General features: G+C 40.8%; 1 protein-coding gene across 29 annotated transcripts in view; it reads right to left on the reverse strand.

The window, feature by feature from the left end:
* The window catches only part of Cadps (calcium dependent secretion activator), a 470401-nt gene extending 443992 nt beyond the window's left edge, over window positions 1-26409 (reverse strand). For 18 of the 29 annotated variants that reach the window (XM_031345056.1, XM_031344954.1, XM_031345138.1 and 15 more), the window contains exon 1: window positions 25587-26394. In XM_031345056.1, the coding sequence (XP_031200916.1) occupies window positions 25587-26021 (435 nt within the window). In that variant the 5' untranslated portion in view covers window positions 26022-26394. Of the gene's footprint in view, window positions 1-25586 lie in introns of all 29 variants that reach the window. The other 11 variants (XM_031345099.1, XM_031345121.1, XM_031345072.1 and 8 more) reach the window with 5 other exon arrangements.
* Window positions 26410-26639: the final 230 nt, after the last annotated feature.

The following is a 26639-nucleotide window of genomic DNA, read 5'->3' on the forward strand; positions in this document are numbered from 1 at the left end:
TTTTTTTTGTCTTGTTCCTGTTACAATAGTGGGCCCAAACCCAGGCCTTTACACATGGACCTTACCCCGGGCTGCATCCTCCCTCCAGTGCCTCATATTTGTATCTCCAGAAATAGAACTGATCTATAATATTCTCAAAAGTAATAGTAATAGTAGGGCTGAAGAGATGCCTCGGTAGTTGAAAGCATTTATGCTTTTGCAGAGGACCCAGGTTTGATTCCCAGTACTCTGCACTGTTTATTTTGTGGAGAGATGGTTACAGGCACAGGGAGAAGGCATTTGTACAATGTCAAAGGACTGATGTGTGGCAGAGAGCTTTGAACAGGACAACATGAGATCACTCAACAGAAGGACCTCAGAACACCCAAAGTCAGGTACCTCAATGGTAACTCTACTGACTGCTCATGGTCAACTGCTGCAATATAATGGCATCTAAACTTGTTTACTCTCGTCATGCATCTGACATCATTACACATCTGGAAAATGCCATAAAAGTGCAAAAGGTGAGTGTATCCTGTTTCGGAAAAGTCCTAACTCATGTGGAGTTCTCCAACATAACTCATTAATCATCCTCTTTTTGATTAAAGTTTGCAGGTGAAACTCTTTCCAACATTCAAAAAATACTTTTCCTTGATAAGCTGCGTTCACCTCTTGATTATGCTTGTTTGTCCTATAATTGACTTCCCAATTTTTAATTTTGTCTCTTCTCTAAATTCTTTGATGGTAGTAATACAGAAACATTAGGAATAGGTTTTCCTGTTCTTTTTGAGTGTTGGAGGCTATGTGTTGTATCTTAGGATTTTTGTTGCTATGATGAAAACCATGAACAAAATAATTTGGGGAGGAATGTATTTATTTGACTGATGCTTCCATATTACTGTTAATCTTGAAGGAAGTCAGGACAGGAACTTAAGCAGGGCAGGAATTCTCAAGCAAACTTAAAGGCAGAAGCTGATACAAAGGCCATGGAGGAGTGGTACTTACTGGCTTGTTCATGGTCTGCTCAGTCTGCTTTCTTATAGAACTCAGAACCACTAGCCCAGGGATGGCTCCATCCACAATGGCCTGAGCCCTTCCACATCAATCATAAATTAAGAAAATGTCATGATAGGTTTTATTACAGACTAATCTTATGGAGTCATGTTCTTAATTGAGGCTCCCTCCTCTCCAATGACACTAGCATGTGTTATGTTGACATAAAACTAGCCAACGCATGCTGTATGTAAGTACATGTGTTGAAGGGGGTCCATATCCAAATGGGTGCATATGCATATGAAAACCAGGGGTTAATACTTCACTACTTTCTATCTTATATTGTGATACAGGATCTCTCACTGAACCTGGAGCTCTTCTCTGAGTTGGCTAGACTAGCTGGTCAGTAACCCACATGGATCTTCTTTTTTCTTGTCTCTGTCTCCCCAGTGCCAGGATTACAAGTGCCCACTACAATACATGTTTTATACGGATGCTGGGGCTTGATCTCAGGTTTTCACGCTTGTGCAACAAGCACTTTAATCTCCCCAGCCCTTTATGTGATCTTTCTGTTTTAGAGATTCACCCTACTTCTGCACTCTGTCTTAGACTTTATTGATGGCAAACAAACAATAAAACAACCCACAATTGGATGGTTTCCAGCACTCATGTTCAGAGGATACAATGCCCTCTTTTGACCTCTGCAGGCACCTGCACACATGTGCATGTACCTTCATACAAATACACATCTACATGACTAAAATAAAGTAAATCTGTTTAAAAATGTAACTGGGCACTATGTCATGTATTAGTCTGTCCTTTTTGTTGCTACTGTTAAAGAGACCAGGTAGTTTATTTTGAAGAAAGTCTCATAGGTAAACTTTTCCTTACTTTCTCTTCATTTTGTATTTGGTGTACTCATCCTTCCCTCTATTTTCCATACTTGAATATGGCTGGATGATTGTCTGGAGTCAGATCCAGTTTTTGGCAAGTCCACTTAGTAAATCATGTGCTATACTCCACCAGAAGATACAGAGCGTGGGGATTTCATCTGGATGGGATGCTGATGTGCATCACTGCTGCCTAGCATCACTGATTTGTTAGAAGATCCAAAGGGGAGCCATCCCAATTGTGTCAATGTTTCTTCTATGTCATGTCATATGCCCTATAAAAAGAAGGGTGACTTGATGTAGTTGGCCTGAAGTATAGCATAAGGAAAGGCAAAAAAAAAAAAAAAAAAAAAAAAAAAAAAAAAAAAAAAGCAGGGTATCTCCTGCTTTTGGAATAAGTAAGCTTTTCAGTCATCTTACCAAATGTCCTGTGGCTGTGGCATGGGGCCTTTTCTTCAGAATTATAAATTTACCAGTAATAATACATTTGGGGAGTTTCAAGCCTTTCCTGTCATTCTCCTTTCTATGTTCATACTGCTCCTTCTTGGGTCAACAGGACTCCTTCTGGCACTCAAACCCTCTTGCTCTGACTCCAGTGACCTCTTTATTTTTTTTTAACCACCCCATGTTTCTGTCTCTTTACATCCAGCTACAAAATCTCACTTGTGTTTCCTTAGAGATTGTCTTTGCATCTGTTTTTTCTTTTTCCTTTGCCAGGAGTTCTGGAACATTCTTAATAGTCCCGCCAAATTGCTGATACCTTGATGCCTGCCTCTACTATGTCCTCACTTGCAGTGTAATGACTTAGCAGAATGGCAAACCCCTCTTGAAGACCCAACTTTCCCTTACTAAAAATTCATCTCATTCATCCATCTCTATTCATATACAGAAGAAATAAAGGTCACTTGGTGACTTTGGAGATTTGCCATGACCTAGCGTGGGTGGCTCCCCTTTTACTTGGGATTTCAGGAAGCATATTTCTTTCTTGCCCAGCTGTACCACACCACAGATTCTTTACCATGCTTCTCCTTTCTCCACCTGAACTGGTTTGCTGAAGCAGCTCAGCCATATTCCAAGGCTTAGCTCAGAAGCATCTCCTCTCAGTCACTTCAAAGGCTGTGAATGATTTTTGCTGGCCTGTTCCTTTTTGGATTTTTCATTCAATTACTTCATATGTGAGTCACCCATTCACATGCTTTCACAACTTTGTACTTAGACCAGAGCTATGTTGCTGGTATTCCAATACCTGCTTGAATATTTTTGAAAAATGTTTAAATGACACTGGAGTGAAACCCATTTCCCAATTCTTTCATCACCAGTAAATGAAGCACTACCTCAGTGGTAAATTGAATGCCTAGTCTTACTCTCAATCTGTTCAAGTTTGCTTCCAGGATGGATTCCTGAGAGAAGAGCTCAAATAAAGAAACATCATTGGCATCATGGCCACTTCTGTTATCTCTGTCTGGATGAAGTTGGCTTTTGCTTGCTTGTTTGTTTGTTGTTTTTCTAAACAAACTAACTGCCTAAGAACAGAATATAACTCTATAAGGTTTACTGAAGAATCTGCCCAAATTGCACTGCTCTTAGTACTTAGACCCTTTCCCCTAGGATAAGAATGTTCAATCAGCTGGGCTTAGCACACACTACAGAGGCAGAACCAGGAACATCATGACTTTAAGACAGCCTGGACTACTTTGGTATGAGTTGCAGTGAGACTCCATTTTTATTATTGTTGTTTAAGAACATTTGTAAATATAGATAGATGATAGATATGTATGCTGTGATTGTTGTATGTCAGATAATACAATTAAAAACAAAGGTTGAGTTGTTGCCTCTTGGTGTTAGTTTGTCCTTTACATGACGTTGATGATCCTCTCTGCATGCAGCTATTAAGGTCATTTGAATAAATGTCAATGCATCATGAACAATAGCGTTGAAATGTCTAATTGGAAAGTTGTAAAACTACTTGTATGTCAACAATCTCAACCCACAAGCTTACCACCTCCCAAGATACATATTGAATCTGTTTGATGAAATGAATAGAACAAAATTACTGAGGTCCCTGTTCAAAGTACAGGCTTATAAAAGTGCATTGCTTTCCAGCTTTGTCTTACAAAGGTCACAGTCAGCAACCGATATATGTACTAGCAGGAACATCCAGCAATTTTAATGTGGTAAGTTTTACTATGAGTTTCTAATAATAAAGTATAATTTTAAGATTTACATCATACCTGAGACAGAGAAAACTGTGGGTTTTTTGGTTTTCAAGATGGGGGTTTTTCTGTATAGCCCTGGCTATCCTGGAACTTACTTTGTAGACCAGGCTAGCCTTGGACTCAGAGATCTGCCTCCCAAGTGCTGAGATTAAAGGCATGAGTCTCCAATGCCTAGCTTGAGAGAGCACTCTTATTAATGATAAAGAGGATGATGGAAAATGCCTGCTGAGTTGGATCTCCTCCACTGCCAAAGAATATAGAGACCAAAGAGAAGAGTATTAGTAGCATATGGGGGTTCATATGTTACTTTCCTGTGTGGGTGTGAGTATGGGTGAAAAATATTACCAAATATTGAGAAAAGACTAAATTACAAAAGATTACATGTCTTGTTGGCTGGGATTCTATAGTTATAAAAACATAAAGTTCTGGTTTTCTTGTTTTCCTCCCATTATGGAGCTTTTGTACAGGGTCTGGAGCATTCCCTTTGTGCACAAAATCTTCCTTGAAGAGGCAAATAATACAATTTAAATGGAGTTAAGGATATTAGGTGTTTTATTTTTTTTCAAAAATTGGATGTCTCATATTATTATTTTAATTTCAACAATGCAAATAGAGAAATATGTATCCAATATTCTTTCTTTGTTTCTCTTTTTTCTTCCTTTCTTTCCTTCTTTTAACATTTATTGGTTTGTGGTGGATGGATGCATGCTTTCTGTTGCATGTGTGTGAAATTAGGGAATGACTTTTGAGAGCTGGTTCTCCCCTCCCATGTAAGTTCTGGGAACCAAACGCAGGTCAGCCTGCTTGGCAGCAAGTACAATTACTTTGGAGCCATCTGGCCAGCCAGGAGGAGTGATTTAGATGTCAGAACAGAAATCTAATTCTCCTTTCTTGGAGGAACCTCAACTTTTACTAGACATATTTTCCAATTATTTTTTAACAACTTCTAAACTATAGCTATGTAGAATTGTCCTGATTTAATTTTTTTATACATTTATTCATCAAGCTCCCTGCCATAATTAGTTCTAAAGAGAACTGCTAACCAACAAAATTGGAGGAAAACAGTAAACATAAGCAATTTATTATTTAATTTGCTGTAAGTGATTTTCCCTAAAACACTAAGTATTTATTAAAACTTCTTAGAGTTGTAGATATATATTGTTTAATTTCTATTTTGTCTGTACTAACAAAAGCATAAACATGTGGTGGCATTCTTCTTGTCTAGAGCAATCATGGGGCTTTTTTTTTTTTTAGTTAGCTTTGTAAAATTTAGTTAGACATGTAAATCACATCAAGACAAGCACCTAATTTCATTCACAATATATGATTATTCCCTTTCCAGCCTCTGTTGTAAGGTTTGCTATTATGGGTGGGCTCACTCGCTCATACACAGCCTTTTAAAAAATAACTTTAGCAGATAGTTAATGATTTCCAGTTGTCACTCCTAAAGCAGTAGAGAAAACCTAAACCTTCAAAGAGATAATATGTCCAGGAACAGAATTAAAAGACAGGGAAGTTACATAGACAAGGGAAGGGAATGGGACCCCTAACCTGGTTAGACCCGAGCCTTTCACCAGCTGAGAGAAAGAACTTCCACATAATAATATTTGCTGCAGAAGCCTACATAGAGGCTGACAGATGGTTCACAGTCCCTTTGTGGATAGAGGTTCTGTGAGATGTGCCAATGACCTCAGCTGAAGAAATGACCTGTGTTGGGCTCACTCTTTTCCTCAGATAAGTCTGAGAATCTCAAACAAGAGCATTGAATTTAAATTTAAGAAGTGTGTGTGTGTTTGTGTGTGTGTGTGTGTGTGTGTGTGTTGCCTGCATGTATTTAAGTGACTACTTTAGGATCTGTTGCTTATAGATGTGGTGTTCATGGAGACCCAAAGAGAAGGTCAGTTCCCTTGAAACTGATAGTTAAAAGCTGTCATGTGAGTCCTGGGAACTGAACCTACCTCCTCTGCAAGAGCAATCATTGTTCTTCATCACTGAACCACCTCTCCAGTTCCCTCATTTTGATTATAGAAAGTTCAAGCCTAGTCAAAATCTTCTCTATGACTACTGTATTTTTTAAATTAGCTTTCTTTAAAATGAGGTTGGCCCTGAATTTAGATATTTCTTACTTCCAAGACGCTACATTGAGAAGCCCATACTTATGCTCCTAGGTTTGTGTTTCTTCTAATCACCTGGAACATTAATTTTCCAATCCTTAGTTTTAATGTTGGCTCTTAAGCAATTTAACCTCCCTTTTAGGTCACACCCAACAGAGGTAGTGGGAAAGAAAGGATATGGGGGAAGTGGACCTGTTTAGAAAGGTTCTTTGGAACAACTCTCATCTGTATTGTCTAGAAAACAGCAGTTCAGTTCATAGGTCCACAGCGGCAGCTCAATCCACTTGCAAACACTTCACAGATAAACTAACAGTCCAGTTTGGTAAAGTTAGGGAAGCCAACAGCAGCGGTGACACTACCTAGCAGACAGCCAGGCCTCCCTCTCAGCACAACTCAGCAGGAGGGACCAAGAGGAACCCTAGGCTCTGCTTCTCTCATAGGAGTGAAGATCAGTGAAGATGTGAGACCCACAAACATTGCACAGCTAGCTCTCTATAAGCAAGCCTCGCTCAGCCTCCGTCACTGTCCTGTTCTATTTACATTCTCCAAACATCACCTGTCTTCCACTGGACTTGCTCAGCTCCTGTCTTGCCTCAGCACATGTCTTGCCTCAGCATGTGTGTTTATCTCAGCTGACATCGCTCTGCAAATTAGCCCAAGTCCACAGAAGTGGCAAGAAACTGCAGCATAGCAGACATTTTTGGTGCATTTCTCTCTATGGAATCCACACAAATGCAGCTCAACTATGCAATGTAAGGCTGACCAATACATGTGTGTTGTTAGCAAAGAATTCTTCATCACATGCTTACTTTAGCAGAACATCCTCTCTCCTGTGACTGCTTCTAGGAAACATACCTTCATATATTTGCCCAAACTGACTTTCCAAAGAACCCTTAAGTTACCACTTCAATCACCTCTCTTTCTCTTACCCCTGTGCTGAAAACTGTATTAAAACATCTTCATTAAATACTAACTCTGGTTAAGTTAGATGCTCTGAAATTCTTTACAGTACCAAAGCCATGAATCCCATTGTGGCCTGAGTGGAGCTCTCTAAACGTCTTGGAGAATTTCCCAGTCCACTGGTGTAACCATGGAAATCTGTACTTCCTGTCTCTGCCCCTCCAATGTTGACATGACCAAGCAATCCCCCCACCTGTGCCGTAATTTCACTGTGGTTTTGTCAGCTACAATTTAATGGCATTTTCAATGTGATCAAATCAGTTGGCTTGGTTAATGCAAAGAAAGACTTTGTTTTCTCAATCATGTCATTAGATTATACCATGTTCGATAGAATTATAAAATTGTAATTAGTGTGTTTCATTACAGTCACAAAAGCTAGCTTAAACAGACCTGGGAAGTCCAATTATTGTAAGCATATATCTAGTTGAAGGAGGTACAAGTGTCCAGATGGATTGGAGTAGCCATCAGTCCTCAAATTTCATGTTTTGAGGAAGAAACAGAGAGTTTTACTTAAGATAGTCAGTTACTTAAAAGGAAATAATCTAATAAATATTGTATTTCACTTGAAAGCATACTTAATAGTAACATTAAAGACTTTAAAAATTTCAAAAGCAAAATAAACTACATCAACTACTTAGAACTACACAAAACTTTCTGGACAGAGGGACACAGTGTCATAATGACATTAGACTTAATTCAAAAGAGTGGGATGCGTGAGGGGGACAGGGATCAGTGAGCAAAATGCCTTATTGCACTAGCCTGAGACCCGAGGGCTCTAGTCCTGGAAGTTACTTAAAAATCAGCATGAGGTGGTACCCACATGCAACCCCAACTCGCCTTTGGTATAGTAGGAGAACAGGAGAATCACCCAGAAGCACTCAGACCAGCCAGCATGGGGTACTGAACCACAGACAAACTGACTCTTCCTAAAGCAATCCTGACTAGGTTGAGGTTTTTTAAGTTTTAGTTTTATTTAATATTTATTTATTTTTTATTTATTTATTTATTTATTTGTAGACAGAATTTTCCTAGATAGACAAGGCTGGCCTCAAACTCTCATCTCTTCTTCAGCCTTCCAAAAAAATACAATTTGCCCCCAGCACACCTCCCTTCTCCCTGCTACCTATCTGAAACAAAAGCTATTCATTGATCAAACTTTCTGTTTGGACATAGCCACAAAGATTTCACTGCTGTCCCTATACAGCAGGTGTGGGCATCTGTTAGTAGTGAAGTTCCTTGCATGATTTATTAAATCCATCAATTGCAATACAAATATCAGATGAGTCTCCAATGCAAAGATGAAAAATTAACAATAAAAGTAGTAGAAACATGTTGGGTAGTTTTATAATCTTTAGATGGAGAAGTTCTTTCATTATATGAAACCTCAAACAATTACAGAAGGAAAGTAGAGTTTCCACCATAAAACACCCTTTTTTTGTGCTGGGGATGTACAATTGGTAGTGTCTTTGTTAATCGGTCACAGCAGTCTCAGTTCATCCCTGTCACCACACAACCCATGTGTGCTCATGGTCTCAGCACTGGGGACTGAGAGGTAAAGCGTGTCTTCGTTTCTATTATGATACATTTATAACATGATTTGCCATGAAGTTAATCAGAAGGAAAATCAACATTTTCTATTCAATGGCATGATAAGATTTTTCTTCTTTTAATAGGCAAAGTGCTTATAAAATAACACATAATATTACTTTAGGATAAATTTGGTATAATATTACTTCAAAGTACAACCAGTGGCTTCGCTGCATCATTTTAAAGGGCTGTCTATGCAGACTGACTGCATTAACTAAAATTTCAAATTATCCACATCGCTTCATGTGATTTACACACTGTATTATGGTATGTCCTGCTGATGTGGGTTTGGGGTTACAAAACAATTATAAACTCTAATTCACATTAATGCAAATGTCTCCTCATATCACTGTTGCCAGGAGGAATCTGATTTTCAGGGAAGCAGGTTAATTTGGCAAGAATCAAGTCCAGAGAGATTGTCAAGTTCTCTAGATATCTATATTGCTATGTTGTAGAAAACCATTGTTGGTGTTATGCTTTTAATTGTTGCTGTGAAAGTATAGCTCATGAAACCATAGCTCATAACAAATAATAATGTTGAATAATAGCTGCTGGAAACCAAAAGTTACAGATTAGAAAATGGATAGTGATTAGGTAGCCTTCCCTAGAAGTCTCTAGATGAAAGCATGAAGCAGAAATACACAGAGCTCTTCCTAGTGGTAGCAAAGAGAGATGCTCTGAGCCTCAGAACTCCCCACAGTGTATTTGAGGGCCACTTTGGTTTCCTTTTCAGTGATCCTGATCCCTTCTTGTCATTTCTTGTCAATTTATAAGGAAGGAAACACTGTTAACTTCTCGTAATATTTAGATTAAGCTAAATCTGATCTAAACACATGCATTAGCCATGTGTTTCTTTGGGGGAAGATGATAGATTAGTTTCTTCTTTCCAACAACTGAAGGTATGTGTAAAACCTAAGTGATGCTTTTTCTAAAGCCCAACAAAGGCTTCAGACTCAAATCCTGATCTAATATTGACTGAATGAAAAGCTTAGGCTCACTTCAGAGAAACAGGGGTGGTGGTGGGGGAAACATGAAAGCTCTTTGGACTAAATGTAGAGCCAGGATTGTTTAGAAGTGTTGCTGGGGGTGGAAGGACATGCCTCTGACTAATTAAAATGAATGTCAAGATTAGCCATGTCTGATAATGGAAAACAAAAGCATCATGTTGGAACTTTGGAAGCCTGGGCTGGTACTGGGTCCTTCCTTTCTCAACTCCTCTACTTAGATACACACCCTACAGGCACCAATGACATAAGAGATAGGAAGTGTGATGGTACAAAGAATGTGGGAGAAGAGACAGATGAATGGAAATATCATACCTCCTTCTTAATGTCAGCAAGTGGCCAAAGAGCTTTCCTGGAATCTTCCTACTAGCACCTGGCTCCTTCTACTTGGGGAGCAGTGACAAATGTGGAAGTGAATGTATTTTGTGCCCCAAGAGCCTGTGCATTCCATTGAAGAATGGAATCACAAGGTAGTGGGACACTTCTAGCATGGTTGGGCATTCTTACCAATTCTTTCTTTAGAAAGGACCCTATCCCTACAATATAAAACTGGCATTCCTATGTCCTTTTGTGGACCTGGTATTTACCCAGTTTTATTGTAGTATTGTGCTCTTTTGGGGTGGGTATAAGCTTGATCATGATTCCCTACATGTTTTTCAGGAGAACATTTGCATCAGAACATTGGTCACTGAATTTACATGAAATTTAAAGGGGTAGGCACCTTGCTTGCCATTAGTCAGCTTTGCAGAAAAGCAACATTCACATTCCACACAGGATGACCAACAAAGAAAAGCTAATATGGTAAAAATAAAGTCAAGGATCAGCAACAGCTCTGAGGAAGTGCTCCAGAACTACTGTTTCTACATAAGAGAATAATGCCATAACATATTCTACAAACATTCCCACAAAACAATAAAGTGCTAAGCATTATGCTCAAACCTAACTTATGACGTTTTCTTGCCATGTGAAGCCATTTGTGTTCCTCCTTTGAATTTTCTCTATACAATCTCCTTGAGTTGGGAAGGTGGGCCAGTCATAAAAGTCATAAAGTGCCTGCTGCATAAACAAGAGGACCTGAATTCAAATCCCCAGTATCCACCTCAAAACCAGGCACTGCATTTCTAATCTCAGTACAAGGATCAGAGATAGTAGGATTCTTACAGCTTATTGGCCAGCTGCCTTATGGAGTCTATAAAATCCAGATTGACTGAGAGAGTCTGTCACAATGAATCAGGTGGAAAGTACTCAGGGAAGATACCCTATGTTGACCTTTGGCCTTTCTGTATACATGCACACATATGGATGCAGATCTGTGTGCATATACATATACTACACACCTAAGCCCACATTAACAAAAGAGGTTGATCTGATTAAAACATTCTACTAGTTAGACTACTGCCCATCTCAAGGTCCTAAGGCTTCCCTAGTCTTCAGGTGAACACCCACCCCTCCATGGACTAGCATCGAGGAACATCTATCTACAAACACCTTTTCCTCTCTAATGTTAAGATGGTTTACAATGTCATCTGTCCTCTCAGGGGTTCAGAATTGCTTTGTAGGTTTTAGGCCCTGAACAGTTGAAAGCCTCTTTTATCCCTTCAAAATGTGACCCACTACTATGGTCTGATCTTTGTATATCATTAATCAGTTACAGCATTAATCCAGATAGCACTTTTGGGGCTGCGAAGATGGTTGAGCAGTTAAGAGCACTATACCTCTTTCAGAGGACCCAGGTTCGATACCCAGATCCTACATGACAGTTCACAGTCATCTGTAACTATACTTCCAGAGGATCTGACTCCTTTTTCTGATCTCCTCAAGCACCAGGCATGCATGTAGCACACATACATACATGCAGACAAAAAAAAACAAACACAAAGAAAAAAATCCTAGCTAACTACAACAACAAAAGACCAAAACCCACAAACATAAAATAAAATAAAAACAACAAAAATAAGCACATAGTACTCTCTCATGAAATCTTCAAAAGACTACTTATATGGTGCCTAGGGGAACTTTTTAGATTCCGAAGTAGTACAAAGTCGGGGACATAAATAAAGCACATTAATTTAAAGAACACAATTGAAATAAGCCCCCAACTGTATTCTAAAACATCTCATCTTCATTTTAAAATTTAGTCCTCATAAAATAGTTTTATAATTTGAAATCATTGGAGACATTGTTTCTATTTACAAGGTTCCTGTAAAACAAAAACAAAATAAAATAAAACAAAACAAAACTTAATCCCTGGAAAATGACTCATTAGCCATTTTATACAGCTATTTGAGAAGCAATACATTTCAAGTTCTTAAAACAAAAGAGTTACCTTGACATGGAACCTAAGTTGCAGTTTAATGTAACTGTTATGAAGTAGGTGGCCTTCCAAGGCTACAGTGACCAGGGCACTATCAGTATGAATCTGGGACCAACAGCTCAGAAGAAGGAGACCCAGATTCATGTAGGAGGCTTACTTCAGTCCTCTGTAGTTCTTTCCAACCAGGCAGAACTCTCTGGGTCAGGCTTTTGTTCCTTACAACACAGGGATTTTCTAATACATGGCTTGCCTACTCCAGGGGTTGTTTTAGTGAACAAGATATGAGCAGATAGGCTATAAATATGTCCATTGCATAAACAATCATGAACACGTGCATTGCCTGTTGAACACCCGTTCTGTGTAGGGACTGTCAGGTACCATCTGAACATAGTAAATCAGTGATTTCTGCCAAATATACATATTTAAAAAAGATGGAAAACTGAGATCTGATGGACCCAATGTAAATCAGTGATTTCTGCCAAATATGCATATTTAAAAAGATGGAAAACTGAGATCTGATGGACCCAATGGCCTAATATTGTTAATAGACACAGAGTGACATTTAGAGGCGGGAGTTATAGTGCCTGGGCTAAAACACAGCTCTTCTGCCTACTAAATGTATGACCCAAGTTGGTTTATTAACTGCTTTGGTTCCTCATCTCTGTATGGTTAAGATAACTACCTTATGCAGTTATTAAATTACAAAAGGCTTGCAAATACACAGAACAAGCACTGCACAGACTAAACACCAGAAATCTTCACTATTCCCTTTTGTTCTTTGTAACAACTGAATGTCATCATCTACTGAGAGGAGTGATGGTGGTGGTGGGGTTTCAATCAGGAGTACCAAGAACCTTGAGGGCTAAGAACACATAGATGGTTCAGGGATGGCCAGAGACTAATGGGCCAATGACAAACTGGCATGCATGAAAACTATAGAAACTGAGGGTTGATGGAAACGGAATGGAGTCATGTATGTAAGTTCAGGCTTTATTCTGTATTTATAACAACAAGCTGCAGAAAAACTCTGGTCAAGTCTGAATTTGTTTCTGAAAGATCCTTCTGGTAGCTGGGAGGGTTATGGGTAAGAAAGAGGTTAGAAGGTGTGATGCTAAAATTAACTGTCAATTTGACAGTCAGTATCTAGAATTACTTAGAAGGCAAGCCTTCAAGCACACAATGAGGGACTGTTTAGATTGGATTGTCCTCCAAATGCCTGTGAGTGATTATGTTGATTTAGGTTAATTAAGGTGCAAAGACCTATGCTGAAGGAGTAAGGCAGTACTCTGGGCTTGGATCTTGGGCTGCAGCAAAGGGAGACACCTAACTGAGCACTAGAGTGATGATTTGAATGAAAATGGCCTCTGTAGCCTCATAGGGAGTAGCATTATTACTAGTCCCCTTGTTGGATTAGGTGTGGTCTTTTGGAGGAAGTATGTCACTGGGGCAGATTTTGAGGTTTTAGAGGCTCAAGCCAAATCCAGTGTCATTTCTTTCTTCTTGTTGCTGGCTGATCCAGATGTAAAACTCTCTGCTTCTTCTACAGCATCATGTCTGCCTGGCTACTGCCATATTTCCCACCATGATAATAATGGACTAAACCTCTGAACTGTATGTAAGATCATCCCAATTAAATATTTTACTTTATAAGAGTTGCCATGGCCATGGTATCTCTTCATAGCAATAGAAACCGTAAGATAACTAACATTCATCATTCTCCAGTTCTCTTGCTTCTTGACTTTGACTGCAATGTGACCAGCTTCCCCAAGCCCCTGCCATTATGGCCTCATGGTCATCATGGCTGGGACTTCAAACTGTGAGCCAAAATAGATTCTTTCTCCTTAAAGTTGCTTTTTTTTCAGACTATTTATTTCATCACAGCAAAAATAATAAGACAGAAGATTCAAGCAACTATGCATGCAATCAAGCTTGAGGGCCCAAAGAAGGTCCATGAGCTATGAAAGGTAAAGAGAGAGGAGAAGGCAATGAGTAATTTAATAAGGTACATCAACAGAATCTGTGCAGGCCATGGTGGTAAGGGTGAACACTAGGAGAGATTTAAAGCTGGATTGCACGTTTCTACCTTGGACAACTTAGATATATGAATGTATTGCTAGGTATCATTGAGCAGAAAATGCAGAAGCAAAGGATCTGGGTGAGAAAACACAGGTACTGTTAAGTGGCTTAAGAACATCTAAAGGCAATGCCATAGAACATTTTATTCTCCTATATGTAACTTGTAGACCTGTGCCTTCAGTGGGCTGTGGTCAAGATAAAGTTCTTATAATCCAACTACATTAGCCTCATCACTGAATACATTGCTCAATATGGCTGACAATCCTCTTGCAGCAAGGCCTTCTACCAAAAGAAAGGGATTATGATAATTTTCATTCTGATCCAAGTTCTTTGCCTCACTATAAATCACCAGAAGCCAATCACTGGTTTCCAACAGTCTGCAGCCACACCTTGAGCAGTGTGAATGCAAACATCTGGACACTGGCAGACTGGAAAAAGCTCTATTCTGGAGACAAAGATATGAGAACTGGCAATCTTGTGATGTGTGTGGCTATTGTTAGCACTGATGTGGATATAGATGAGACATAGCTCAGGAGACGGTTGTGTAAATTAGGACTTTAATGAAGCACGAACCATGTGTCTTTAGAATGGGGGCCATAGTGGTGGTAGAGGTGGCTCCTCAGAAATGAGAGAAGGAATCTTCTCTGAGCCTCTCCCTAGCTTCTGGATTTCTAGGACAATCTTCTATGGTCATTGCTTATAGAAACAGTGTTCTAGTCTCTGCCTTCCTTTTCTCTGAGTAGTTTCTCAATGTGCATGTCTCAGGGCCCAAATGATCCAGCTCTCTAAGGACATCAGTTACAATGAATTAGGAGAGACTCATCTTCAAATATGTTATTTTCATTAAAGTCTCATTAAGAGGTTCTGAGATTAGTGCTCTTCCATATGAATTTTGTAGAGGACATAATCACCCTTAACAAAGGCCAAGAACTGAGACTTGGAGAAAAGACCAATATTTAAAATCATGGCTGATGAAATGGTTGTGGATAAAAGTGTTTGACACACAAACATATTAACAGAAGTTCAATCCCAGGAACCCACTGTAAAAGGAGAGAATTAACTCCTGAGTATTACCTTCCAACTTCACCACGTGTGCCACAGCAGCCTGTGTACACACACACACACACACACACACACACACACACACACACACTAATAAAATAAAATATGGATACACCTCAATTTCTCTGGCAGATCAGTAGATTACAGGAGGTGAGGGGGCTGTCTAAAATGGCTTTGGGTGTTTTGCCTACAGGATCCAGTGAGTTTCTTATTTTTAGAAGTGGCTCAAAACAATGTATAACATTGTCTGATGATGCCTAACAAACAAAAATTGAATATGGAAAAGCCCCCAGGAAATGTTCTAAACACAGTATGTTATGACACACTGCCTTATAGACAACAGTTGCTACACTTGTCAGAAAGATCGCCAAAGTAGATGTTCAAGTTACTTCAAATTTGCTTAAACAACGCCATGTCTACCATCCACACCAAAAGGCTGTTTTTCTACATGGGCAACAGAAGGCGTGATTATTTGCAAGAGTTTTCACTGTTTTCCTTTTGCCTTCTGAAGTGGCACAGTCAATTGCCTGAGCCATTCTGTGCTTTTGCCAAAACCCCATTGTCTCTTTGAAACTGTTACACCACCCTGGGTGGATTTACAACTTAGCAAGTGCTCCTGAAACACCTTTAAAAAGTACCTCCTTTTTATGAGCTGCTGGAAGATGGCTCAGTGGGTATGAGTGTTTACTCTGTAAACATGAGAATCCATGTAAAAAGCCAGGGGTATTATAGGCCAATGACCTTAGTTAGTATGGTGGGGGTTGGATTCAGACAAATCTCTACCTCCCCCGCCCAGTAGCCGTCCTAGTTGAAGCAGTGGGCATCTGCTTTAGTGAGAAACACTATCTCAAGGCTATAAGGTAGAAATAATGTCCTTCTACAGCCTTTGAATGTACATATCTAGGCTTCTGTGTATAGATACCCACAAACTTATGTGTATACTACACACACGCACACACACACCTGCACAAGCACACACACAAAATCATTTTACTCCCTGTTCTAGTTTGCTTTCTGTTGCCATGATGAAATAGTCTCCTCAAAAGCAATGATGGGAGGAAAAGACAAAAGTTAGCTTACAGCTCACAACCCATCACCAAGGGGAAGACAAGGCAGGAATCTGGTGGTAGAAACTGAAACAGAGACAATAGAGCAGTGTTGCTTACTGGCTTGCTCCCTAGCTTATGCTCAGCTACTTTTCTTGTACAGCCCAGAACCATTTGCCTAGGAATAGTACCTCCCATAGTGGGCTGGGCTCTCCTGTATCAATTGGCAGTCAAAGTAATGTCACACAGAGATGCACAGAGAGAGCAACTGAAATTCCTCTTCCCATTTGACTCTAGACAATAAAAGCTAACCAGTATACACCCATCTCTCAATTTCAGGATAATAGTTGGAAGATTAAAATATCTGTGGACCTTATCATTAAAATATACTTTCAGACCTTTCTTACAGTTATTAAAAAGAACATAATAAAACTGAAAAGACTATTTTTTTCCTTTGACCAAAGAGAGGTATTAGAAAAGGCCATACCCAGAAATAATTTAATCCATTTATAGATATTTCATACCTTTAACATTCTTATTACTATACTAATGTGCAAGAGTTCTATAGTTATTACTTATTCAAATCCAACCAAATATGGAAGGGACAGCTTACTTACATTAAAAGAACAGAGAAAATAATGCTGAAGTCTCCTAAATGTAGAGAAAAGAGGTATATTTACCTATGCAAAACGTAAAGAATTTATAGATCCCAGACTTTGGCAACCTTTAAACTGTCCTATAGTGTTGTTTCCTTTTCCTGTTTTCAGAGATGGCAAGTTGGACATATGCCACCACAGAATCTATATCTAATCCAGACATGCTCACCATAGCACTTGATAGATTTCTGTCTGGCCATTTAAACATATACCCTGATGATTCATGTTCAACTAGATTCAGCTGTTATAAGAAATTTATAATTGTCATATGGTTTTAAAAGACTTTTCTTCACAAAGGACCCAGATATTTGTCAGTTCTTGGTATAAACAAAGCAAATGTGGAGGTAACCAATAGTGTGTTTTTCTGATAAATTATCTTGAAGTTCTTTAGTAATTGGTTAACCCTTTCATAAACGTAAAGAAATTGTGTGTCTCAGACTGCAATTCAGAGTCCTTGACCTCTTCCCTTTCAAAACCTGCTAAAAAATAGAATGCCACTGTGGACTTTCAACATTTTCTAAGAACCTACTCTGTTCTATTGTTTGGTAGGTGAAGGACTGAGAAAAAGTGAAATGCCCCTGCCTGTGAAGGAGAGGGACCTACAAAAAGTAATGTAAGTACTGTGCACAGGAGGTAAAATGGACTCAAATCACAGAGCTGTGTGCCAACTGGCCCAGTGTAAAGGCTTGGGAGGGTTTCCTAAGGCAGCTGACACTAGAGTAAATTAAAAGAGAGATGAGAGTGAATCAGAGAAGAAAGAGGAAAGAGACTTTCTAGAATAAGCAGCTATTCCAGCAAAGATTACAACAGTAAGAAACAGTGTAGCAACCTTGAGGGAACAAATATACATGAATGCTATTATGACTGCTACTGTGAAAAATTCTCCAACATGGACCCTCTGTAAAAAACTTGTTAAGCATTTAGCATGCTTCTCTCTTACAATTCTTGATGATGTTTCTCCATTTTACAAAACAAGAAGGGGTTGGGGAATAGACCTGTTAGGATTTGAATGTGAAGGATCCTTCTCAGGTTCATATGTTGGAAATTTAGGCTCCCTAGTGATGGTGTTATTTTGGTGAGCTCTGGATCTTTTAGGATGATGTTCTACTATAGGGAGCTTTATGGGTTATAATCAAGGTCTGGTTCTGGCCAAGTCTTGACTCTTGACTGGCCAAGGTCCAAGCAAGCAGTCACATGCTCCTACTGCCAAAGCCTCAAGCCACTGTGGACTCTACTATGTCTATCCTGTTCCAGTGGACAGCACACAAACTTTAAGTGTAGCTTCTCCATCATTCCTCAGTCAAGTAGAAGGCATTTATTTGGTCATAGTGTCATGAAAAGTAACTTAGGTCATATAGCTGCCAGCTCACAAAGCTGAGCAGAAATTTAAACCATAGAATAAAAGTATATAGAGTTGAAGCACTTCACTATTGTTCACTTCAGTATTGTTGTATGTTGTCTGTTGTCTGTTCCTGTAAGTCTTCATGTGTGTGTGTGTGTGTAAAACTATGCTATACATGCTGAGAATCTACACTTTACACAAACATAATGCACTTCTCATTAGTGATGGCAACATTTTGATCCTACAACATTTGTAAAAGAGCTATTGATTCAAGACAAAAATATCCAGACATGAAGAAAAAAAAAAGTATCCTATTCTATGATAGAGACCATAAGGTGGAAGAAGAAAGATGACAAGGAGAAGAAGGAACTCTAAGAGTCCCACTATAAGCCACCTGGGTGGCTCAAGGCTCTATCAGAGTCCTCTGTTACGCATGTGGCAAGTCTTTCCATTAATGTGGGTATGGTGTCAGTCATGAAAAAAAAACTGCATGTTCAAAAACCTTTTTTAAAAAATTGGATAAACTGATCCTTTTAAAATAAAACTATTGAAGCATCTGAGCAAAAAAGGAAGACAGAGGTATACTGCTTGCTTGGTTCCATCTAGTCTGTAGAAGATGTTATAATGACAACCACATGATTTCCTAGATCTGCTTATGTTGCTGATGCTAGAAACTAGAAATACATTCCTTAATATGACAGTACATCACATATATTAGTTCTCATCAGCCTTTCAGACAAAAATATCATGATGTCATATATGTATGTGTATATGTATATATAGGGGCACATGTATCATGCATGTTTGTGTGTATGTATAAACATTGCTAGTACAAGAACCAATGCTTATTGTACACTTACCAAGTGTCAGATAGCTGTTCTAAGAGCTTCAGTATATTATCTTACTTTTCATAATAATCCAAACATGACAGGACAACTGTTGCCCTCTGTTTTGCTGATGTATACACTGATTCTCTGATAGAATAAATAAATTGCACAAGATCACAGAGTATATAACTGGCTGATACAAGTAGGAAATAATCCCAAACCTCAAAGTCTAGGCTCTTAACTGCTGTCCTTACTGTTCATCAAGATTCAAATAGTAATGACCAGACTCTAATCACCAACTGTCTCCCTCCTTTGTTATTTGATAAGAACAGAAAAGCAATTCTATTATAGGCTTGGATTGACCAATAAAAATTTAATGAGGTAGTGCTGACCATCAAGCCTCTAATTCTGCAGAAATGATGAATCTCGTTCTAACAAGAAAACAAGAACAGTTGCCAGAAACAGGGAACACAGTGTTCCAAATGCCAGATTCTCTCCCAGGAATGCTTCCCAGGGGTTAGGGTCAGACCATCAGTATCTGTTAAGCAACATAAAGAAGAAAAGTATTTGGCAAGGCCCACAGCACTGCTGTTCTTCCGTCTAGACATATATGGCTTCCTTCTTGGAACAATATAATTAAGTTAAAAGTGATGCATATTCTATTGTTTAAATGATGGCAGGGGAGTCTTCTTTTTATTGCTTTTTATAAATCTACAAAAATTCTGTCCAAATGATGCCATGAAATTAAGCAGAAGAAAAGTTAGAAATTCAAATTTTTGATCATAAAAAAAGCTTGAGCAGAGAACTAATTAAAAAACAGGTCACATGCTTCATAGACAAAATAACTTTGTAGATTGGCTCTAAGTTACAAGTTAAAGCTTACAATCTCCCGTGTAGTCTGTCTTCTTCAAACATCATCTGAAAATGTGGATAGTTGGATGAATTGATTCATCTCTAATGCTCCTGGATTGTTTGGAAAGTGCCTTATTGTATAATGTGGAAACATACCACCTCCAAGCTTAAATGATTTTATGTCTTGGTAATGAGCAACTGCATTTTCCAGAGCAATCAACTATTATATTTAAAGAGACATGAACAATATCTAATAAATGGTTCCCTGTCCTTTCCTACAAATGACAGATCATGCTACCTTAGAAATAGAAGACTTCCCTACAATCTGTGACCCCTTAGAAGTAGTATTTAACTTCAGACACAGGTTTCAATATATATCTATCTCCCCCGCACCATCTCTATTTTTTACAATTCTGTAGACAAAGTTATCTGAACTCTAGGATCCAGCCATGCCTTCAATAACCTCTGAACTGAGCCTTTTACCCACATGGTAAACCACATGGATGGATCATGATACATCCAACCTCTGCTGTGTGGTTTGTTTTGATTAAATTACTTGAGTTAGGTTTTGGTCACTTAGAACAGTCTACAAGTGTCAGTTAGACAGCGATTTTTTTTTCCACATTCTACTTCAAGGTTTACTCCCAACTAGAAATTTCAAATTTGTCTGACTTGAAATTTCTAGTACCCAATCCAGAAAAACTATGCTAACTCTACAAGACAACCCTGGTGCACTGGTTTATGATGATTTTTTCCCTGCATAAATCCAGTCTGGGTACATATGATTACACTACCCCTTCCCTCTTTAGCACTTGTAACCAATATCTTCTCTAGTATTCTCTTTCCTACTCTCAACTTATTTGAACCCTGTGTTTGCTATCTTCCAAACCAAATCATAAACTCTTCCAGTTCAAGAACAAGATGGTGCATGTGTCTTTTGGTTCGGCCACCCAGCCTAGCTTAGTGCTTACTGCAGTGAGCATCTGCTTGCTTGTTTGGAGTTAGTTCTAAGGTGGAACTCTCCCCATCACTCCCATTTCAGTTTTGTAGGTTCTTGGCCCCAAGTTGATCACTCTCCTATTAGAATGTGATAGCCTGTGGTTCTGCATTTATTTGCTTTTTTAGAGGAAAGGTCTCTGAGTTGCTTGACTTTCATTACTTTATAGAGTATAATTCTTCAGGAATGAAAGATTTAATTTCCTTTGTTCTTAAGTCCAGCTGCAGGGAAGCAGAACGCTATTCCAGATGTGTAATGAGGCAAGAAGGTCCCATTATTTTTCTTTATCTGCATCTTCAGAATGTAGTCTATGCCAGGACAATGTATAATAAATCGTTCCTTATCGCTACACCAAACAGACTTTGGAGCAGGGGGCAAAGGCAGATTATTCTCCTGATAAAGAAAGACATGATTCTGTTGGAAGTAAATCAGGTAACAGTCACTTACTGTTTATATTTTAAAATGCAGATAATGTGCAATGGCAGAGCAAAGATTAAGACTTTTGAATAGTAGAGCAACCTAGGTGCCTACAGAGTTAACTGGTACTGCGTCTGGAGTTTCATGAAAACTATAGCTTCTAAAACATGACCAGTAAAGGAAAACAAGTAAATGAAAAAGATGGAATCTGTGTAGCAAACAGTGACTCAATGGTAGCCATAATTTCATGGAAAGATATAAGCTGAATCATATAGAGATGAATAGTTTGAATTTAAGATACATTTCTTCCAGGCATAAAGTTCTCTTGAATGAGATAGTTGTGCTGAAGTAGACAGTTTTGGACGGTTCCTTTCCATCATCATGTGAACATACACACAAGAGCACACACATACATTTGGGAAGCACACAAAGATCTACATGAGAGGATCTATGATCCAGGAATAATGATCAATGGTTGCCTAACTAAAGTCCTCCTGTCAATCTAAATATTACACATTGTTGTTTACAGTGCCTGATTTCACATTCCCTTTGCAGTATCTATAAGTAGCTAGTTCACATGAGGTAGCCACCCATCACCATTACTATGTAACTTAGAAACAGATGGTGTAGCTCTGTCATGCCAACTCTAGGTATTTGCTTTAGCATTCTGGGGAGGAAACAGAAAAAGCAGAGAGCTATTGCCATGTGAATTGCTGAACTGGTATTGTAAGGGTCTCATTGGGAGAGTTTTGGTTTGGGTCATAAATAACCCAGTATCCCCATGCCCCATTTAGACTCAGTAATGAAGACAAAAAAAATTTATAAATGGTAAGACACATTTTGTAAAACGTCTGTTATAGTCTTTTCTTTACATTGAAGAGATTGGCTAGATGCCCAAGCATTTTTTTCTTTCCAATAAAAAAGTGTTAACTATCAGCATTACCCAAACAGCATCATCTTCTTCCTCTGCCTCTCCTCACTGTTCTCCTGAACTAATGTATTTTTCCTTTCAGTTTGAACAATATTAAAAGGGGGGAGGGAGCAAGAGAAGGGTGCCCAGCAGACCTACCAGTTATTGGGCCTGGATTTTACTTTTTGTTCTTTATGTCCATGTTGATTATCTGATGGGTGCTCAGGCAAGAAGGAGTGAGCCTCTTTTTTGAGGAAAGTATAAATATCACTTTGTACAGAAGGATGCATGACATGCTATCAGTGTGCTAGCCTCCTGTTTGTACACTCTAGACTATTTATGGCCAGTGTCTCCTATTCAGAATACAGGATTTGGAATCAGACCACCACTTGGCTCAATGCCTACTCTTTTGTCTGCCTTCATTATACTTCAGGCAAACTATTGCCACCTCTTCGAGTTTCAGAATTATCTTGGCAATTATGTCAGGGTTCTTAGAAGAATTCAAAATGATCTTAGGGGCTGAGGATGCGAGGACAAGCACTGGATCTACTTGCTTTGCATATCTAAGCTCTGGGTTTGAGTCCCTGCACCACCAAAACAAAAGCAGATATGATGTAGGAACAGAAAATTAATTCAGACAAAAACTATAGACTTTACTGGCAATGTATTTCTTCAGCTCTTCCTGACTTGTATAATTCTGCTGAGTAATTAACAACATAGAAGACTTGCTTCTGCATGTGGAAACTGTGTGTTGTAGTCCCTGTTTTTTTTTTTTTTTCAGTTAACTTAAACTGTTCAAATAATAAAGCAAGGACTTTGATAAAATGGTCCAAATGGAGTGTCTTGCACATTGTAGATACCTGAAGTTGGGCACGGGCTTCATAAGGTGCACTATACTCTGGAGTACAGCCCTTCACTGTCTCATGATTTGTTTGCATAGGCAAGTCCCTCTCTCTTTTTGCCTTCTGCATCTTCCTAGCCCTTTCTCTACATAGACTTTCATCTATCTTTTTGTAATACACTTGTTTCCAGTCTGTTCAAAATTCACCCTTAGGTCACAAGGATATAGTCTTCCAGACTGATATGAGCTTAGCAATTTTATTTTTTGGCTTTAAATTTTACCATAACAAGTATGCAAATCTTTCAGAGTTTCAAAAGTTTAAATTTTGAGAGGAACAATGTTATCTCCTCCAGAATGCACCAAACAGTAAAAGGCGGAGCGACAAGAAAACTTTATTTTTACATATATGTATATATATACACATATGTGAAATATATATATATATATATATATATATATATATATATTCATTCTTCCCACTGTAGCCACTAGGCCTGGGGTTGTTGTTTTGCTGGGATGTATATTTAGCAATAATTTTTGCAGTATCTAAAAATAGTTTGACAGAAAGCCAGTGTTATTAGTTTGTGCTGGAGTCTCTCTTGTGTTGAAAGGTCATGTGTAAAAACAGGCTTTCCCTTCAAATAACAGCTTTGGATGGGCTGAGGTACTATATGCAGTCAGATCGGAGGGACATGGTCTCACAGTGGTCTTTCTACTTGACAGAACTGGATTCTTACAGAATTTTCTTGTTTCTTTCTCCCACGGCTGGACCCACTCATCTGTTTAAAGGACGAAGCTACAACGCCTTTGACTGACTAATGGAAGGTCTAATTTCATTCTGTTTAAAGTCCGTTTTCAAAGAAGTAGTCTAGGACATCTTGGACTAATTTAGCCCTTGATGAGATTTTGAAGGTAGAATTTACCATACTATAAAGTCAAATAACACAATTCCAAGCTGAAATTTAGATTAGCTGACTATGTAGAGCCACAATCAACCTAAAAATTTTATCAAAATCTGACAGTCTCTAATATTTCTGCCCTAACACAGTTGGAAAGCAAAAGGTTTCTCTATAAGGGGGGATTGTAGGGATTGGGGTGAAGGGTGGTGTGTATGGCCCACCTTCTATCTCTCACCCAGGAACTGAGTCTTTTTGACTTAATAAACTGGCATCCAAGCAGTAGTAGGTAAAATAAACTGACAGGGTTGGGTGGCGTGTATACATATATAAGCAAAACAAACAGAGCAATCTGTTCCACCTCGAGATAAGAACGCAAGGTAAATATGGAAAGATCCAACACTTTACTTGAGCAACTTAAAATTTAGATTTAAATGGCAGCAACGTTTCTTAAATTACTATTTTAAGAAATAGTCTCACAACCTTGATGGGATACAGCTAGAACCTCCCATGGCTCCCGGGTTCAACTGACCTCATGCAAGCTTAAATGCTTCATTTGTTCCCAGAGATTAAACCAAATTCGCTCGCTCTTGCTGAACTGGCTCATCCTCACCACTGACCCTCAGCCCCTGGTGACTGCACCTCCCTTTCGTCCATTCTCTCTGGCTGGAGATAGTAACAGGGTCCTCTCCCATCAAAAGCAGCTCAAAGCCGGAATGGCCTTGCCCCTGCCTCAGACACAAAAAGCATTTTATGACTATAATTGAGAAGCTGTTTGCAGCTGCACTTTTATCAAGCCAGTAACAAGAGGGCTTGGAGAGCCTAGGCGAAGCCAGAAGGTGGCGGCGAAGTCACCTTGGGAGGAGAGGAGGGTCAAAGGGGGTATGGTGGAAGTGCTGACCCAGGCACAGGGACCCACTAGGCGCGCCCCTGCCCTGGGATCCATGAGGAAGGGGGAAAGGATTGGAGGGACGACTGGCAAGAGGAAAATGCTGCTGCAGGAGGACCCCTAGGTTATCCTAGGTGGCGATCAGCTGACCAGGCTGCGAGGGGGCGCCCTTGGCTGAGTCACGGGAAACCTCGCTTCCTGGGCTGGCTTTTTTTTTTTTTTTTCTGCGTGCCCCTGCGGCTGCCCGCTGCCCCAAGAGTCCAGCGCGGCTAGAGCTCCACACCCGCGCCCCGACCTGCCAGGAGCCTGCGCCCGCTTAGTGCACGCCCAGGAGGGCGGGCCAGAGCGCAGCGCAGCCTCCACTACTCGGGAGCGCAGAGAACCCCTCAAGCTACAAGGCCTCTGTGGGCGCTGCCCGCTGCAAGTCACTCCCCGCGCCACTTAGGTCACAGAGCGAGCGGGACTTTCCCGCCTGGCTCCCCCCGCAGGGAGGCCGGTGCGCGCAGCCGTGTGCCGCAGGCCCCTGTCACATCTCAGGGACATCTCTGGGCTCACGAGCCAAGCTGGGCCGCGACGAGACCGGCCCCTAGTTCCAGGGCGCGGTCTCCACCTTCCCCGGCTCCTCCTCGCCAGCTGCGCCGCGGGTTCCCATTGTTTGCCCCGCCCGCTTGCCGGGCAACGTCCTGGCGCCGCTCCCCGGCCTCGCGGGCGCACCTACCTTCTGCTGCCGCCGAGCCATGTCGGTGGGCTGCTTGGCGTTGAAGGGGTAGGCGATGCAGCGCATCACGAACACGTACAGCTGCAGCCTCTTCTTCCTCTCCTCCTCCTCCTTCTGCAGTCGCTCCAACTCTTCCTTCTCCTTCTCGCTCACCACCGACGGGCTGGGGCTGGAGGGCCGGCCGCCGCCGGCGCGGCTGCTGGGCTGCAGCCCCCCGGCCCCGCCGCCGCTGCTCGCGCCGCTACCCCCACCGCCGCCGGCGCCCACCCCGGCCCCGGCGCCACTGCCCCCCATCCCGGCGCTGCCCGCCGAGCCCTCACTGGTGCGGCTGGGAGACAGGCGCGCTCCGGACGCGGCCGAGCCCAGCACCTCCTTGCCGCTCTCCTCTTCCAGGATCTCATCCGACTCCTCTTCGCTGGACGAAGGATCCAGCATGGTAGCGCCTGGGAGAGGGGGGTCCCCGGAGCCCCCGCCTTGGGGTGCAAAAAGTGGGGGGCGCTGGAGGCAGCCGAGGGTCGGCTGTCCCGGTGGGCGCTTCTTCCTAGGTCAGAGAGAGCGAGCGCTGCTGCTCAGCTCCGGCCGCCGCGACTGCTTCCTCCGCCCGGCGAGCGCGAGCTGAGCGCAGACCCAGGAGCGCGAGGGGAGGAGGAGAAGGGAGAGGTGCGTGTGTGCACCCGAGGTGGGCAAGGGCGAGAATCAATTGCGAGCCTTGAGCCCGCAGCCGGATGCCATCTGCAGCCGCTGAAGGAGGCGCCTCCAGAAAAGATGCCGAGTGTTGCAAGCTGTCGATGCAGCCAAGAGCCGGAGAGGCATCTTGCCGATTGGGGAGCGAGCGGCGCTTACGTGTTTATTGGCTTAACTCTCCAGTGTCCGCGGCGGAGAGGACGACTGCAAAGGCCTTGAGGGGGGAAGTGCGGAGCGCCCCCAAAACCTCAGAGCTCCACTACTTTTGACCCTCATGCCCCCCAGTCTTCCTTGCCCCCTCTCCTATTTTGACCACCTCTCCTTGCCTCGACCTCTCTTCCCCTCCCGGGGACAAAAAGTTTTTTTCCT

The sequence above is a fragment of the Mastomys coucha genome, unplaced genomic scaffold (genome assembly GCF_008632895.1).
Source record: "Mastomys coucha isolate ucsf_1 unplaced genomic scaffold, UCSF_Mcou_1 pScaffold10, whole genome shotgun sequence".
Lineage (NCBI taxonomy): Eukaryota > Metazoa > Chordata > Mammalia > Rodentia > Muridae > Mastomys > Mastomys coucha.